This window comes from Bos javanicus, chromosome 8 (assembly GCF_032452875.1).
Source record: "Bos javanicus breed banteng chromosome 8, ARS-OSU_banteng_1.0, whole genome shotgun sequence".
Classification (NCBI taxonomy): Eukaryota; Metazoa; Chordata; class Mammalia; order Artiodactyla; family Bovidae; genus Bos; species Bos javanicus.
In genome coordinates, this window is record NC_083875.1 from 38,349,865 (window position 1) to 38,368,152 (window position 18,288).

The following is an 18,288-nucleotide window of genomic DNA, read 5'->3' on the forward strand; positions in this document are numbered from 1 at the left end:
TCCAAGAGCTTCCCAAGAGGTAAAATTTTCATTATATGCAGAACATGATACTAAATATAGAAAACCCTAAAGATTCCACACAAAAACTACTAAAACTGAGAAACGAATTCATCAAGGAAGCAGGATATAAGATTAACATATAGAAATCAGTTGCATTTCTTTAACAATGAAATATCAGAAAGGGAATGATTTAAAAAATCCCTTTAAAAATAACATCCAAAAAAACTGAAATACTTAGGAATAAACTTGATTAAGGAGATGAAAGACATATACTGAGAACTACAAAATATTAGTAACAGAAACTGAAGATGATTCCAAACAATGAAAAGATATCCTATGCTCTTGGATTGGAAGAAATAATATTGTTAAAATGGTCATGCTACCCAAAGCAATGCAGAGTTCATGCAATCCCTATCAAATTATCCATATTTTTCACAGAACTAGAAAAAAAAATGTTGACTTATAAGTTTAAGTTCAGTCACTCCTCGTGTCCGACTCTTTGTGACTCCATGAACTGCAGAATGCCAGGCCTCCCTGTCTATCCCCAACTCACAGAGTTCACTCAAACTCATGTTCATTGAGTCGGTGATGCCTTCTAACCATCTCATCCTCTGTCGTCCCCTTCTCCTCCTGCCTTCAATCTTTCCCAACATCAGGGTCTTTTCAAATGAGTCAGCTCTTTACATCAGGTAGCCACAGTACTGGCGTTTCAGCTTCAACATCAGTCCTTCCAATACACACCCAGGACTGATTTCCTTTAGGATGGACTAGTTAGATCTTCTTGCAGTCCAAGGGTCTCTCAAGTCTTTTCCAACACCACAGTTCAAAAGCATCAATTCTTCAGCACTCAGCTTTCTATACAGCCCAACTCTCACATCTATACATGACCTACTGGGAAAACCATAGCCTTGACTAGACAGATCTTTGTGGACAAAGTAATATCTCTGCTTTTTAATATGCTGTCTACAGGTTGGTCATACCTTTCCTTCCAAGGAGTAAGCGTCCTTTAATTTCATGGCTGCAATCACCATCTGCAGTGATTTTGGAGCCCAAAAGTGTCAGCCACCGTTTCCCCATCTATTTGCCATGAAGTGATGGGACCAGATGCCATGATCTTAGTTTTCTGAATGTTGAGCTTTAAGCCAACTTTTTCACTCTCCTCTTTCACTTTCATCAAGAGGCTCTTTAGTTCTTCTTCACTTTCTGCCATAAGGGTGGTGTCATCTGCATATCTGAGGTTATTGATATTTCTCCCGGCAATCTTGATTCTAGCTTGTGCTTCCTCCAGCCCAGCATTTCTCATGATGTACTCTGCATATAAGGTAAATAAGCAGGGTGACAATATACAGCCTTGACGTACTCCTTTTTCTATTTGGAACCAGTCTATTGTTCCATGTCCAGTTCTAACTGTTGCTTCCTGACCTGCATACAGGTTTCTCAAGAGGCAGGTCAGGTGGTCTGGTATTCCCATCTCTTTCAGAATTTTCCACAGTTTATTGTGATCCACACAGTCAAAGGCTTTGGCATAGTCAATAAAGAAGAAATACATGTTTTTCTGGAACTCTCTTGCTTTTTGATGATCCAGCGAATGTTGGGCATTTGATCTCTGGTTCCTCTGCCTTTTCTAAAACCAGCTTGAACATCAGGAAGTTCACAGTTCACGTATAGCTGAAGCCTGGCTTGGAGAATTTTGAGCATTACTTTACTTGCGTGTGAGATGAGTGCAATTGTGTGGTAGTTTGAGCATTCTTTGGCATTGCCTTTCTTTGGGATTGGAATTTAAACTGACCTTTTCCAGTCCTATGGCCACTGCTGAGTTTTCCAAATTTGCTGGCATATTGAGTGCAGCACTTTCACAGCATCATCTTTTAGGGTTTGAAATAGCTCAACTGGAATTCCATCACCTCCACTAGCTTTGTTCATAGTGATACTTCCTACGGCCCACTTGACTTTGCCCTCCAGGATGTCTGGCTCTAGGTGAGTGATCATGCCATCGTGATTATTTGGGTTGTGAAGATCTTTTTTGTATACTTCTTCTGTGTATTCTTGCCACCTCTTCTTAATATCTTCTGCTTCTGTTAGGTCCATACCACTTCTGTCCTTTATTGAGCCCATCTTTGCATGAAATGTTCCCTTGGTATCTCTGATTTTCTTGAAGAGATCTCTAGTTTTTCCTATTTATTGTTTTCCTCTATTTCTTTGCATTGTTCACTGAGGAAGGCTTTCTTATCTCTCCTGGCTATTCTTTGGAACTATGCATTCAAATGGGTATCTCTTTCCTTTTCTCCTTTGCTTTTCGCTTCTCTTCTTTTCACAGCCATTTGTAAGGCCTCCTCAGACAGCCATTTTGCTTTTTTGCATTTCTTTTTCTTGGGGCTGGTGTTGATCCCTGTCTCCTGTACAATGTCATGAACCTCCGTCCATAGGTCATCAGACACTCTGTCTATCAGATCAAATCCCTTGAATCTATTTCTCACTTCCACTGTATAATCATAAGGGATTTGATTTAGGTCATACCTGAATGGTCTAGTAGTTTTCCCTACTTTCTTCAATTTCAGTCTGAATTTGGCAATAAGGAGTTCATGATCTGAGCCACAGTCAGCTCCTGGTCTTGTTTTTGCTGACTGTATAGAGCTTCTCCATCTTTGGCTGCAAAGAATATAATCAATCTGATTTCGGTGTTGATCATCTGGTGATGTCCATGTGTAGAGTCTTCTCTTGTGTTGTTGATAGAGGGTGTTTGCTCTATGACCAGTGTGTTCTCTTGGCAAAACTCTATTAGCCTTTACCCTGCTTTATTCTGTACTCCAAGACCAAATTTGCCTATTACTCCAGGTATTTCTTGACTTCCTACTTTTGCATTCCAGTCTCCTATAATGAAAACGACATCTTTTTTGGGTGTTAGTTATAAAAGATCATGTAGGTCTTCATAGAACTGTTCAACTTCAGCTTCTTCAGCATTACGGGTCAGAGCATAAACTTGGATTACCATGATACTGAATGGTTTGCCTTGGAAATGAACAGAGATCATACTGTCATTTTTGAGACTGACTCATAGGGAACCATAAAAGACCTAGAATTGTCAAAGAAATCTTGAGGAAAAAGAAAGCAAGAGGCATAACCGTCCCAAACTTCAGAGATTACTACAAAGCTACAGTAATCAACAGTGGGGTATTGGCACATAAACGGACATATGGATCAGTGGAAAAGATCAGAGAGCCCAGAAATAAACCCAAACATCTATAATCAATTAATTTTTGACAAAGGAGGCAAGAATATACAATCAACAAAAGATAGTCTCTTTAGCAAGTGGTGTTGGGTAAGTTAGGGCTCTCCTGGGGGCTCAGCTGGTAAAGACCCTGCCTGTCAATGCTGGAGATTCAAAAGATGCAGGTTTGATCCCTAGGTCAGGAATATCCCCTGGAGCAGGAAATGGCAACCCATTCCAGTACTCTTGACTGGAAAATTCCAGGGATAAAGGAGCCTGGTGGGCTACAGTGCATGGAGTCATAAGTTGCAGAGTCCCATGTGAATCAATGAAATGAGAACACACCTTCACATCATACACAAAAACAAGCTCAAAATGGCTTAAAGACTTAAATATAAAAGAGGACACCATAAAAATCCCAGAAGGGAACACAGGCAAAACATTCTCTGACATAAATCAAAGCAATGTTTTTTTAGGCCTGTCTCCCAAGGCAACAAAAATAAAAGAAAAAATAAACTAATGGGACACAATCAAACTTATTAGCTTTTGCATGACAAAGGAAACTATAATAAAAATGAAAAAACAACCTACGGACTGGGAGAAAAATCTGTAAATGATATGACCAACAAGGCTTAATTTCCAAATATACAAACAGCTTATACAATTTAATATCAAAAAAAGAAACAACTCAATCAAAAAATGTGCATAAGATCTAAGTAGACATTTCTCCAAAGACAACATCAGGTGGCCTATAGGCACATGAAAAGATGCTCATCTTTGCTAATAAGTAGAGAAATGCAAATCTAAACTATAACAAGGTATCACTTCATAGCAGTTAGAAGGGCCATCATTTAAAAATCTACAAATAACAAATGTTGGAGAGAGTATAGAAAAAAGGGAACCCTCCTATGCTGTTGGTGGGAGTGTAAACTGGTGAAGTCACTATGGAAAACAGTATGGAAATTCCTCTAAAAACTGAAAAAACAAAACTATAATTCAAAAAGATGCATACACCCCTATGTTCATAGCAGCACTATTATTAGTCAAGGCATGGAAATAATCTAAATGTACATTAATAGATGAATGGAAAAAGAAGATGCAATATACATATAATTCAACACTACTCAGCCATAAAAAAGAAGGAAATAATGCCACTTGTAGCAACATGGATGAACCCAGAGATTATTATACTAAGTGAAGTTAAGTCAGAAAGAAAGACAAATGCCATTTGATATCAAGCATATGTGGAATCTAAAATATGACACAAATTAACTTATTTATACAATAGAAATGGACTTGAAGAAATAGAGAATAGACTTACGGTTGCTAAGAGGGAAGCAAGTGTGGAACAGATGGATTGGAAGTTAGGGATTAGCAGACGCAAACTATTATAAATAGAATGGATAAACAACAAGGTCCTATTGTATATCACAGGGAACTGTATCCTGTGATAAACAGTAATGGAAAACGTATATAAAAGAATGTATATCTATGTGTCTATCTATCTATCTATTGAATCATTTTGCTGTACAGCAGGAATCAATACCACATTTTAAGTCACCTATACTTCAATAAAATTTTTTAAAAACTTGAAAAAATCCATGAGCTTCCCAGAATCCCATGGTATAGAATGTTTCTGATAACAATTTTTTTTTAGTGTTTCAAATCCACTTGGGTACTTTATTTTGCCTCCAAAATACCCAGAATCACTTCTTCACCTATGCTTATACATCCTGAATCCCCTATGGTACCTAGAATAGCACTGAATATATAGGTCAAAAAGAATGATATGATTGGATATTCCCAAACATGGATAGATTTGGATCATGCCACTCTTGGGGTTAAACCCTGAATTGAGATGTGATGTGCTAAGTTGCTTCAGTTGTGTCCGACTCTTTGTAACCCTATGGACTGTAGCCAGCCAGGCTCCTCTGTCCATGGGATTCTCCAGGCAAGAATACTGGAGTGGGTTGCCATTTCCTTCTTCAGGAGATCTTCCCGATCCAGGGATTGACTCTGTGTTTCTCATGTCTCCTGTACTGGCAGGAGGGTTCTTTACCACTAGCACGACCTGGGAAGCCCATTGAGAAGAGATGATAAAGTCCTGGAAATTAATAACAGTGCCCTCAAGTTCAAGGTAGTTATTGTGATTTTGTTAGAGTGAAGATGAGATGCTATATACCTTTAAGTTCCCTTGGAAAGACAATGATGGGAAAGAAACACCAAAAATTGTCTCCTGGGGAGAAGTTCTTCAAACCAGTCACCTTGAGATATTGCCAAAAGAGAAATACCACCAAGTGAAGGAGGTATGTATTTGAAGAAAAATATAATTAACTAGTTGCCCTGAAGACACCTTGTCAATCTCTTGAGTGGAGTATCAGGCAATGACATGCTTTTCTTCAGAGGTTCACCAGTGCTAAATGGACACTGTCAGTATGATGGCTATAGAATCAAGGGTAGAGATGCATACAATTTATCAAAGACAAAGGGAGTCCAGCACAAATAAGGACTTCAACATTTCATTAGTATGCCCTGGCTTTAAGGCAAAAAGCCACCCAAGAATTACACAACAGAATAAAATTCTAGGGATTGCTAAGTACCCACCTGCACCAACTTGAGACAGTTCATGAAACTTATGAAACTAATCAGAGCCTCAGTGAAGAGCACACAATTTAGAGTTGAAGAATCAGATGAAAGCTGAACTTACTTAGAAGCCCCAGCCAGCAACTGCAGGTTTAGTCTTCAAAGATATAACCAGACTCTATGCCTCTGAATGGCCTTGAGGTTCTTTAGTTTTTCTTAGTCAACTTCTAGCCAATATACTAATATTATTCCCTCTTGGTGGGTAGAGAATTCTATTTACTTATATATCAATTAAAATGTATTTAAATACATATTATATTTAATAGATTACCCAATGTAAATTGTATTTCTATAAAGGCACAGTAAAATGTTTTGTAAATATTGTACTGCTGTATGTGTTGTTTGCTTTTTGAAATAGAATTTGAACTACTAAATTAATGTTAGATTTATCAGCATTATGGGCATTGAGTGATTTTAAAAAATTATAAGATTTGTGAGAACTTTATATATTAAATCTATAAACATAGTCAAGATGTACAAGGAAATTTGATTACTTAAATGTAAAGTGGTAAGAATTTGATCGGTTCATTTATACATTATAAAATATTAATCAAGAAACAAATGACTTTGTTCTAAATGTTTATACAAAAAAATCATTATATGCATAAATAAGATAATTTGTAAGCTGAATTTGAAGGCTTAAAAAAAGTAAGTTTTAAACTGTTGATTAAAATCAAGGTAATAACAGATTTTTTTTTACATGTATAAAAGGCAAGGATATAAAAATCAATAGGAACTTGGCAGACTCTCAACTCTACAGCCAGGAAAGAGAAGCAAGGGTATCCCTCTCGAGCAGTTAAATGCCCCATGGGCCACACCTATAGAATCCAAACCAATAAAAGTCCCTGGAGCCTTTTCTGGCAAATTTCCATTCATTCTAGAAGAACTAGGACTGGTGGGTGACAATTAGTCTGGAGCACACATAACACAGATGGTCTGGGGTGGGGTACGCCTTTCACCTAACTTAAAAATCCAGGTTACTTTAAAATCTATGTGCCAATAGGAAATAAACACTTCCCAGGACCCTACAGCACAGAGTTTTCAGGAAAACTTTTTCCTTAGCTTCTCACTCCCCCACCCCAACATATTCCTTTGCCTCCTGAGCATCCAGAGTTACCCCTACACCTACACTTGCCAAGTGGGGACTTGGGATGCTGAACCCTGAGCAGTTAGGTACAGGGTCTTCTACGACAGCAATGCTAAGTCACAGAGAGCATGGAGGCAACAAACAGTGGTATGCAGGGGACCAGCCTGCATTCTGGACCTGACTCTTGTCACCCCTAGTTTGGGGAGCTCACACAAATCAAAAGGGTTTTGTAACCTGGCAAGTATCACATCTATGAACTGAGCACAAACTTACTCTAGAGCAAGGTTTGTCATGAAAAGCCAATAAATATTAACAGCACTTTGAACATGCTGAAAAATACATGCATAAATGCAAGAATTAGGTTCTTTATTACAAAGTCTAAAGACACCAGGACTGCTTTACAAGTGGAAAAAATAAGCTGAACTCTCACCTATACAGACACTCATTTAACCTAATAAGTTGGAACAAAGTTCTAAGTATACATCTTGTAACCAAATTTCATCAAGACCAGAAAAGGGCAGCATAAACTAGATGGGGGAGGAAAAAGACATTTAGCTCATTTAGTCCTTTCAATAATCTCAGAAGGTATAAATTATTCCTTTTAGTGGGGAAACAAAAAAACTGAGGCTTGAAAGTTTGAGCAACTTGTCTATAACTGAGAAAAAAAATAGCTTAAGAATTTTGGTTTCCACTGTACAGCCCACAGAAACTAAAGGCCATGACAATCCATCCCTCGTATCTCGAAGAGTATAGTTCTTGTACTTTTTTCACATTTCAACGGATGCTGAAAAATGTAGCAAGTCCTCATGGAAATTTCAGTGATGGACTCTTGCTGTCAAATTTCTAAATGGTCCTGTTTCTCTTCTCAAGCCAAGTGGTGAATGTTAAGTGCTGGTCCTAAAACCATCCAGATCACACTGCACCATCCTCCTCCCCTGGAATGAGTTCCAAGTGCAGACGAAAGGAAGCAGCCATCATTCTAGCGTCATCACGGGCATGCCAGAGGATCCCAAGTTTTAGCAAAGGTGAACAGGGGGCCCTGGAATCGCCTTGCTCATTGAATTCTCTTCCGTGGGCAACTTTCGTTCCCATCAAAATAGTAGGAGACAAAAAAAATTCATCAGGAAGTGTGTTGCAATTTCATAGACTGACAGATGGAGGCATGTAGCAATACATCTTTTATTACTTCCCCTGACAGCTACAGATTGCATGCTGGGTTTAACGGGACTGATACACACATTCTGCAGGTGTACTGTTGAGACAAAATATTTGGGACATTTTTCTGGCTAACACAGAAATAAAGCACCTAAGTCTGGAAAGAAATTTTCAGGTAGTTCAAAGAATGTTTCTCCCTACAGTTTCAAACACTCCCTTCTAGTCACATAACCCTAACAAAGGTATTTTAATGCACAGTAAATTTATTTTCAAACATGAATAGACCAGCCTGCATTAAATGTTTCTCTTCTGGAGGGATGATAAAGTGATTCAAAAAATAAGGGAATGTATTTCTTTACTAAAGCATCAGGCTTCATAAAGGACTATCAGTTCAGTTCAGTTCAGACGCTCAGTCATGTCTGACTCTTTGCGGACCCCATGAATTGCAGCACTCCAGGCCTCCCTGTATTTATATGTAAATAAACACTTTGGGATAATTAAACTTGTTGTTCTAGATTTTATTTTTATAGTTAAGAAACTGAAATTGTGTTTTACCTTTATGGCAGTTCTAGCTGGCAAGTACCCACAGGTTAGACAGTCTAGTTCTTCACTAGCCAGTCACACTGACATTGAGTTGCATTTGATGAAAGGGCCTTCCCAGTGGCACTCACGCTCGATAAGCACATTGGGCAGATTAGAGAGCTTTCAGACAAACAGAAGAGAAAATCATTTTCTATCCCCAGTTTCAGGTGGCACAGGTATAAAAAACGAGGTTTCTCTGAGGATTATGGACTATGTTTCCACCCAAATAACTACTCTGCCATGATCTGCAAGATGCTGAGATAGAAACAAAGCTCGTCACATTTTTCTTATCTCCTGATTATCTCCACATTAGGGTACCAAGCAGGATTCCCACCTCCCAGAAGACAGCTCTGATGTCGATGGATAGCAAAAGTGGAAGTGGGATGATCATAAGAATTGATCCACATGGGCTGAAAAATGGTGATATAAACATATTTACATAATATCATATATGGGAATAATAATATGTGAATATATTTACAATATACTGCATTATACACATTATGTTTTGAAATATAACATCAAATTCCCCATAGCAAACTGAAGTCTAGTTGACATACAATAAGGGCATTTAGTCAGGCAGCTTTCATTAATGTAAGTGGGAAACACAGACCCCGAACAATCCCCAGAAATCCTTTAAATTTAAAAAGCTTGCTTCAGAAAATCCATGACATTGTCTTTTGGGAGTCTGGATGATGACCAAGACAGAGCACATAGCTAGTGGAGTTGGTCTGCAGAGTTCTGCAAACCAGCCAAACATGTGGCTGCCTCACAGAAAAGGAAGTCACACTCTGCCTCCGACTCAGAGCTTCCGGCAACACAAGGACACCTCCTGAAACACCCCAGGACAACATATTTGTGATGTTTAATTTTATGCATCAACTTGGCAGGGCCCATGGGTGCCCACATGTTTGGTATTTGGTCAAACATTATTCTAGGTGAGTCTCTGAGGATGTTACTGGATGACTTTAGTGACTGAATTGACAGACAAAGCAAATGATCCTCCCTAGGACCCATCCAGTCAGAGAACAAAAAGGCTGACCCTTTTGCAAATAAGGGGGAATTCCTCCTGCCTGACTGGCTCTGAGCTGGGACTCAGCTTTCTCCTGACTTTGGACTTGATGCTCTTCCTGGGTCTTGAGCCTCTCCTGTCTCCAGTCTGCTGACTACAGATCCTGGGACTTCTTGGCTTCCATAATCAAATGAGCCAATACCCTTATCAGAAATCATATATATTACATATACTTACTTGTAATATATTAAATACACACAAGCCTCTTATTTAAGGGTCTGTTTCTCCAGAGAACTCTAATACCATATTATAAGGAAAAATAAAACCTTCCCTATGGAGCAACCAAATAAAGACATCTGGGGATGTCTCTTTCAGCAGTCAGAGAACAAAGCAGAAGAGGCCACAGCAGCCAACAGGCAGTGACGTTATGAGAAAGTGCATATAACTTGAAACTATAGCATCACTAAGATGTTCCTACTTGGTTGGTCTAAGAGGCCTGGAACAGATAACCAAAAATGTACCATATGGGAAAGGGTGGTGGGGAGTTGTCAAGGGAGGAAAGGCCAGATCAAAGAGAGAAGACCTGCTCAAAGATGAGTTGCTTTTTCCCTGAAAAAATTATCATTCATGCAAATTCATACAGCAGCCCTGCTCCAATCTACGCTAACTCATACCGCTGTGAGCACTGCCACTCCCTCCAAGGCTAGAGCTGGGGACACGCACGTGTACACACACATCCCACCTGCTAAACCTCAAGCCCTTATCATGTATGCTAAGTAATAGCTCACCGAGTTATAAAGAATTTCTGCTTTTTTATTCTTGTTGATTTAAATGCCAAGGTGTTTCTGAACTACCTCACAAATTTTTGTTCTCACAACACCCACAAATACTTCAAACCAAACTTGACTGGGTTCACAGAGAGTAGGGGCTAAAGGTATCAAAGCAAAGACTTGTGGATTCAGAACACTCCCAGGATCACAGCCACTCTTTTCCAACGCACAAGCTGAAGATTTCCCAAGAAAGCTCACGACTGACTGGGTGTGTGGAGGCTCATGACGTGAAAGGAAATTTAGGATTCACTACATACTATCATGGATAAAGACCTAACTATTTGCTCAGGTTTGGGGGTGAGTGCTCACAACTCTTTTGTTCTATGCCCTGCAGGCTCCCCAGCAAAGTTTTCTGTCTTTGGCCAGCTCAATATTGTCAGCCTGCACAAAAGGAGGCAGATTCTGAGATAAGCGTGTAACTGGGCAGGTCTGACAAGCACCGAGGGGCTTGAGTTGCCTGTGTGTTTTCAGCACCTCTCTCACCCTCTCCCACTTTAAAAGTCCTTTTTCTTCCCAGGGGTTAAGAACAGAGGCTCTGGAGCCAAACTCCTGGACTGAACACTCTTTCTGACACTAGCTGCGTATCACTGTGAGAAAGTTATTTACTGCTTTGTGACTCAGTTTTTTCAGCAGCCAAATGTGGAAAACAGTACTAACTAGCACGCAAGACTGTGAGGATGAAATGACTCCCGTGTGTCAAGCTCCTGAAGCAGACCTGACGTGCTGCATCTCCATCAGTGCCAGCCCTACTGACCCTGTGGGGTCCTGATCCCCGCAGGTGGGAAGTTGCTTCGGACTCGTCTATACATTTACTGTGCTGTCCAGAAAGCACCCATTTACCAGCGCACATCCCTCCAGACTGAAAAGGAATCACACCTTCTTTTTCACTATCTTTGCCAGCACCCAGTGCAATGCTTAGTACACAGCAGATACTGTGTCTGGGGACTGCGCGCTTGAAGGGAGGGCCTAGGCTAGCAAGGCAAGCGTGTGACCTAGCGGCTGCTGCTTATGAAGAGCAACAGTACAGCAAAGCTCCAGGGAGAATTCTGCAAAAAAAAAAACACAATTCACCCTTAGGGTGTAGGATCAAGTCCTGGGATGTTTAATTTCTTTAAATTATTTGCTTTGAAATCTTGCAAATAAGGTAACTTTTGTTTACATACTTGTCCCTCTTAAAGGCATAGGGAAGTAAGCTTAACAAAGAGCTGACTGAATCAATGTTTCTTCTGCCCCAGGAGACCAAAATTCTGGAAATGTTTATGAGCAATCTCAAAAGGTTGCATTTAATTATCAGTTATGCAAAATACATACTTATTACTCTTAAAGTGTAACATCTTTCCAAATACAAACAAGGGCAAAGGATGGCAAACTGAGGACAAAGCAGAAGTTACAACTACATTATTGAGGCCTGGCTCCTCAAATGGATACTTGCGTAAATAAACAAGGGATAACAAGATGGCTGGAAGACTAAACCTGATCTCAGTTTCAAAAAACCTTCTGCTGAAACTGCTTTTCTTGTGAAACATCCTGCCAAAAATCAAGTCCCTAAGACACATTCGGAGTTCCTCTAAACAAGACCCAAGGTGTTCACTGAGGGGACAGAGGAAGGAGACAGACAGACAGGCATGCGTGGGTCCCCTTTCAGACCACAGTTAAGAAACTCAATAAAAGCCTTTTGCTTGTGTGATTTTTGTTATTCCCATATGAAACATACACAGATGTTTCTGTCAGATTACAGATGTCACTGTCAGGTCAGATTAATAAAAGCCATATTCTCCAGCCAAGCATAAAGAAAAAAAAGTAATAAAGGAATTCAAATATACAAACTCTATAATAGATAAGAACAGGTGAATTCACATTTTGTTTCTGGCCACATACATTTCTCATTCAGTTAAAAGAATCCGGGAAGATGAGTCTAGATTCACCTACTATTTAGAATAATGATGGGTAAGGAACCGCCTAGAAAACAACACTTCTAAGGATTGTGGTGGGGAAAGAGAACACCTGAACTGAATATTAAATGAAATGAGCTACACCAAGAACCAAGATAAAGATTCCTGAGAGGTTCAGCTAGTTTAGTTACACAGAAAACAAGCTGGGGAGCAGGCACCCAGAGCCTTACTCACCACAATATCCTCAGGGAAGGTGTCCCTGCTGAAGGAGCCGTCATCAAACACGACCTCATAGAAGGTCTGCGCCGTCACGGCAATAACCCTGCAGCTGTAGTACCGGGTGTTCCGATGCTTTGTGATGACCGTCTGCCCCACAGAGATGCCCTTCTCACCAGCCTTGGATTTCTAAGGATGGAGCAGAGAAAGAGGAGAGAAAAGAAACAGAAGAGAGGACAGAAAATACAAGAAATATTTATTTAGAAGATAATCATTAGTATGATCATGATATATACTTTTAACTTTTAGACCTTTTATTGGGGGATAATTTCAAACTTAAAAGTTGTAAGAATATGAAAACAAAAACATAAACATACTCTTTGACCCTTTACTCAAGATTCATCTATGGTTATTTATTGTTATTTTTAACATTTTACCATTTCCCACGTTTTTGCACATTCTCTATCTTATATGTGTGTATATATACATATATTTTTATACATATTAAAGTGTGTATGTTGTTGTTTTAGTTTGTAAGTTGTGTCCGACTCTTTGTGACCCCATGGACTGCAGCGCAACAGGATCCTCTGTTCAAGGAGTTTTCCAGGCAAGAATACTGGAATGGGTTGCCATTTCCTTCTATATATGTATATTAAAGTGTGTGTGTGTGTGTGTGTGTGTGTATAAAATTGTATGTGTGTATGCATTTATGCCCAAACCATAAATCATGGGCTTTTATACCTAAATACATCAGTGTGTATTTTATACAAGGATTTTCCTTTACATAACCACAGCACAGTTACTAACTTTAATAAATTTAACATGGATACCACCGTTTAATTGATGACAAATATTCCAATTTTGTCAACTGAGTGAATAATAATCTTTATGTGCCCCCATTCTTTATGTACAGGATCCAGTCTCGAGTCAGGTACTGCATTTAGCTGCCAAGTCCTTTTGACCCCCTGTAACCTGGAACATTTCCACAGCCTTTCTTTGTCTTTTATGATCATGATACTTTTGAAGGATCCAGCTCTCCCTGCCCCTGTTTTTTCAACGGAGCATCTGGCTGACGTTTCCTCATGATTAGAGTCTGATATACATTCCTGGCCAGAATACCACACAGACAACGCTGTCATCTTCTCAAGAAACCACATCTGGAGGCAGATGTTTATCTGCCTTTCAACGGTGATATTAACTTTGATCCCGGTCAAAGAGCAGTCCAATTTTTCCACTTTGTAATCACTACTTTTCCCTTCTACCTAATAAACAATCTGTGGGAGAGCCTTAAACAGCACACAGATATCCTGCTCCTCCACACTTCTGCTTAGATTTAGCATCCATTGATGAATCTTGCTTACTCCAGTTTTACTATGATGGGGATGATATGCTGACTTTTCCTGCTCCAGTACTCCCTCCACATTTACTGGTTGGCACCTGGCAGTTATTAAGCAAAAACCTCCTACTCTCCCCATATCCATCCGTCATCAGTATGGGATTATTAACTCCTCCTTCACAACTGTTTATAATTCATACTATAATCAATTATTTCGGTGCTCAGATTATCCCAGATTTGGCCAGTAGAAGCCTCTTCAATCTGTTTCCTATGTCCCTTAAGACGTCCTTTTATTTTTTAGCAGTTCCTTCCTTTCTGGCATCATAAGAGTCTCAAGATCATTTTGCCTCAGCCCTGGAATTAGCATTTCCCAGAGGAACGTGGTTCATTTTTGCGGGCAGTGATATTAGAGGATAAGATCCAGGTGCTTAGGTGTGATTACCACAAAGGCATCTTTGCTTCTGGACCCTTTCCGAAGTCAGAGCAAAGAAATGTATGGATGTGTATAAATATATATACACACACGTACACATATCCACACACACACACACACACACACACTTCCATACATACAGGTATACGTGCACATACATATAACCAAGGAAAACCAGGGACTAGGTCTCAGAGTATATACCATGCTATGAAGTGGAAGACTTCAGGATAAATGTTTCGGGAAAGTGCTTGGCAGAATGCGAGGCTCATGGTAAGTACTCCAGACATTTTAGCTTGCTGTATTTGGGGCTTTCTATTTGTTTGCAATTTATTTTTCAGAATAAGGCTGTTGCTCCCCTGTTAGAAACTTACACAAACCTCATTCCTGCCAGGTGCAGAGGGGAGTCACCATCTTACAAGGAGGTCTGCTCAGTCCCTTTTACTCCCTATCTCCAAGTCTCATTCATCAACTTGACTCTTGATGCCACAAGCTCTGACTCACTAGGGGGCTCCTGATCAAGCATTTGGGAAGGCCCAGCACCGTTGCTAAATGGGCTCTAGAAGGCACAGTCTCATAATCCCCAAGATACCAACAGTAGTCTGACATGTCATCCATAACCTACAGAAAGCCAGGATTCATTAACCCAGTGTCTTCTGGCAGGGATATTTTTAACATCATTGGGAAATAAAGTATCAATTCAGAATCTTGGTTTAATTAGAGCCTTTACTTCTTTTTTCCTTGAATTTCAAAAAAAGCTAAAACACCTTGTAGGAAACAGATAAAGTGGTATGCTTAAACTTTTCCTTCTGGAAACCAGAGAAGAAATGCCCAGAGAGTCACTGACTCACTGGTTCCTTCAACAGTCATGCTGCAATGGACACCAAGCACCTCCCCTGGTGCTCTGGACTCCAACCAAAACCACTAAGACTTGATTCCCACTCCCCGGAACAGGCCTACACAGGTTGTGCTGTGAAGTCATCTTACAGGTGGCATGACTCAAGACTGATGATATTCTAGCATGTCTTCATACTCACAGGCACAATTAGGGAACCAGTAAGGGCATTAAAAGCCTAGAAGCAGGAAATGGCCCACTCTGTTCTGGGAACTGCAAGAGATCCTGCCTTGTATGGGAGGGGAAGCAGGAGAAAGAAGTTTGGAAATGGCCTGCGGCTGAAAGGTCAGGCTATGGGGGACAGGGGGAAGTAGGGCAGCTCTCACACCATTCTAAGGAGTCCAGATATTCCCTGTGGGCCTAAGGGAGCCACTGAGAGGTTTTAGTACCGAAGAAACATGACCCAGGTCCGTGTGACTCCAAGGGGAGAAGGGGCATCTCCAGGTGGGAAATGAGGGCCTGGAGCACAGAACTACAGACAAAGATGTCCATGGTTGGGACTGAAGGCTGACTCTCCCAGACGTGTTCCTAAAGGCCCCCTCTTTGCAGAGTGAGCTCTGCCATCTAGTTTCTCACATGCCTAACCAAATAAAAGGATATTTTTCTTCCTTGAAATCATTCCCTACTGATTGCTAGGTTGGCTGGAAAATTTTTCTCTGACTTTAGGTGTAGTTAGGTGTGTAAACGTTTTGCCAAAGCACAAGAGGAAGGAGCCTGTAGTGATTTAAACATACTGTGTTTGAAGTAGAAATCTTTAACAGCTGGGCCACAGTACCTTACATATGCCAAAATAACTCCCTAGTTTCCTACTTCATTCCTCTGTCCAACCATTTTAAATATATCTAACCTTTCAAAGCAAGAGAGCAACTTAGATGTAATAATAAATTTGAGTGAAGCCACAGTTTGTAGAATTCTGGAACTCTGAAATTAAGCCTATGAATGCTTCCTAAAATTGTACTGGTATAACTGCCTCTAGGAGGCAAAGTTCACAACACAGTGGCTCTGAGTGACCTGGATTAAGGCCAAAGGGGGCTTTATGTTGGCAGTGTATTTTTTCAAACGCCGTCCCTCTTTGTCAAACGGCCTTAAAAACACTCATAGTCAGAATGGCATGTAGTGTATTTTACTCTCATATTGGTTCTTTGTGCATGCGTATTTTATTAAAATTGGAACTCACCCTCTAAGGAAAGAATGTTTTAGATTTGAATTATAAGGTCAGCTTCATACTATGTGATCATAGGGATGTTACACAACCTTTATCAGCCTCAGTTTGCTCATCTGCAGAAGGAACAGTAATACTTACATTAAAGGTCTGCTACAAAATAATATGAAGTACATAAAATGTCTAGACTCACAAGCAATTAGTTCTCAGCAGCTGTTAAGTGGCTTCATTATAAGAAGAGACTATATATGAGACCCTAGCCCCAGGTAAATAAACCACTCTTCTCTACAGTACCCCAGTAACCGGCATGCACGACAGTGCAGAACCCCGGTTTCTCATGACAAGGCTCAATCCAGCTCTAAATCATCACTGCTCTGCTCTTCACCTCAGCCTCTAATTCTTGTCAAAAGGGGGCACATGGCTATGGTCCTTAGGAAGGAAGGCATAAATAATGTGGTCTCCTCCCTCCACCCTCAAGACTCTCAAAGCCTTTGTTTACAACTCTCTTAAGGTTCTGGTCAAATGTCACTTTCACTGACTATCCCTCCTGTAACAGGGAAAAATCCATGGGTCAGTGCCAGGACCAATTTGTCTTTTTATCCATGGCATGCAACACTGTTGCTGCCAGATAAACAATGAATGAATGAATGGAAAAATAAATAGACAGGAAAAAAAAACTAAATAAATGATCTACAAGGACAGGTACAGACATATTTTTTAAATGGGAGAAGATTGATTCTAATTACTCACTGTCCAGAAAAGAGCAAAAAGAAACAAAGGGGATTTTTAGGAAGAAGTTCCTCTTTGTTAGGGTAGCTAGGCATGTGTGTGGGTAGGAGTGGTAATAAAGGTTTATGGTGAAATTCACAGGGTCTGGGAAGTGGAAGAAGCCAATCAAGGGTAAAGAAAAATGATAGAGACTTGACAGAGAAAAGGTTGATTCTAGACAACTATTTTTTTTTTCCTGCTAGGACATGAAATTTATGCAAATTGGCTAGCTGGAAAGCTGGCCAGCACACAAATTAAATAAACTGCCTTCATCTAAATAAAAAATTTTATAAGTCTCAAGCATGACTGACCATTTCATGGGAAGTATTAAAGAAAACAGATTTTTTTTCATAATGCTATTTTGATATGACTTGATTTATTTTTGCAGTAAAAATTTATTGACAAGCATATCCTATAACTGATTATACATACTCAAAATTACTTCCTGTCAGAAAAGCCTAAGAATCTATTGATGTTAATGTCATTTCTCATCAATGAAGACGGACATTATGCAAGGGGCTCCATCAGATTATGGTGTTTGAAGACTACTGCACAGGCTAAGATTGTTAAAGTCAAATTTTCTTTAACATACACTATGCAGAAATGAACAGTGCTTTAATTGGGGGGGGGGGAAAAAAAACCCTCAACCTCTCTTTTTAAAAAGATAGAAACAGTTCAAAATTCTAGGGATGTGAGAAGAAAATGTTAACTAAGAAATTGTTATAGACATTCTACAAAAGCATCAAAGAGTCACTAGGACAAAAAACACAGATATGTTACCAACACATGTCCATACTCAAGAGTTAATTAAACTCTCGCAATAACTCTGTAGTTGTTAATTCTCATTAAATAGACGAAGTCACTGAGGTACAGGTCGAGTGACTTTTCCAAGATCTCAAAGCTGGTGAGAGGCTGAAGTGGGGCCCAGAACCAGGTGCTCCCCCATCACGAGTGCATGTGTTGGTCTCATCAACCAGGGGAACACACGTGGAAAGCCATCAGAGGAGAAATAAAACCAAGCAGGAAGTGACAGGAAAGGAATTCCAGCAATTGCCTAAAGAAGTTACATTTC

The 18,288-nt window shown here is 39.9% G+C and overlaps 1 protein-coding gene across 7 annotated transcripts in view; it reads right to left on the reverse strand.

Annotated features, from left to right (window-relative positions):
• Nucleotides 1-18,288, reverse strand: part of KDM4C (lysine demethylase 4C) — a 416,591-nt gene that overhangs the window by 33,825 nt on the left and 364,478 nt on the right. For 5 of the 7 annotated variants that reach the window (XM_061425318.1, XM_061425315.1, XM_061425314.1 and 2 more), the window contains exon 19: nucleotides 12,644-12,814. In XM_061425318.1, the coding sequence (XP_061281302.1) occupies nucleotides 12,644-12,814 (171 nt within the window). Of the gene's footprint in view, nucleotides 1-8,648; nucleotides 8,796-12,643; nucleotides 12,815-18,288 lie in introns of all 7 variants that reach the window. The other 2 variants (XR_009737991.1, XR_009737992.1) reach the window with 1 other exon arrangement.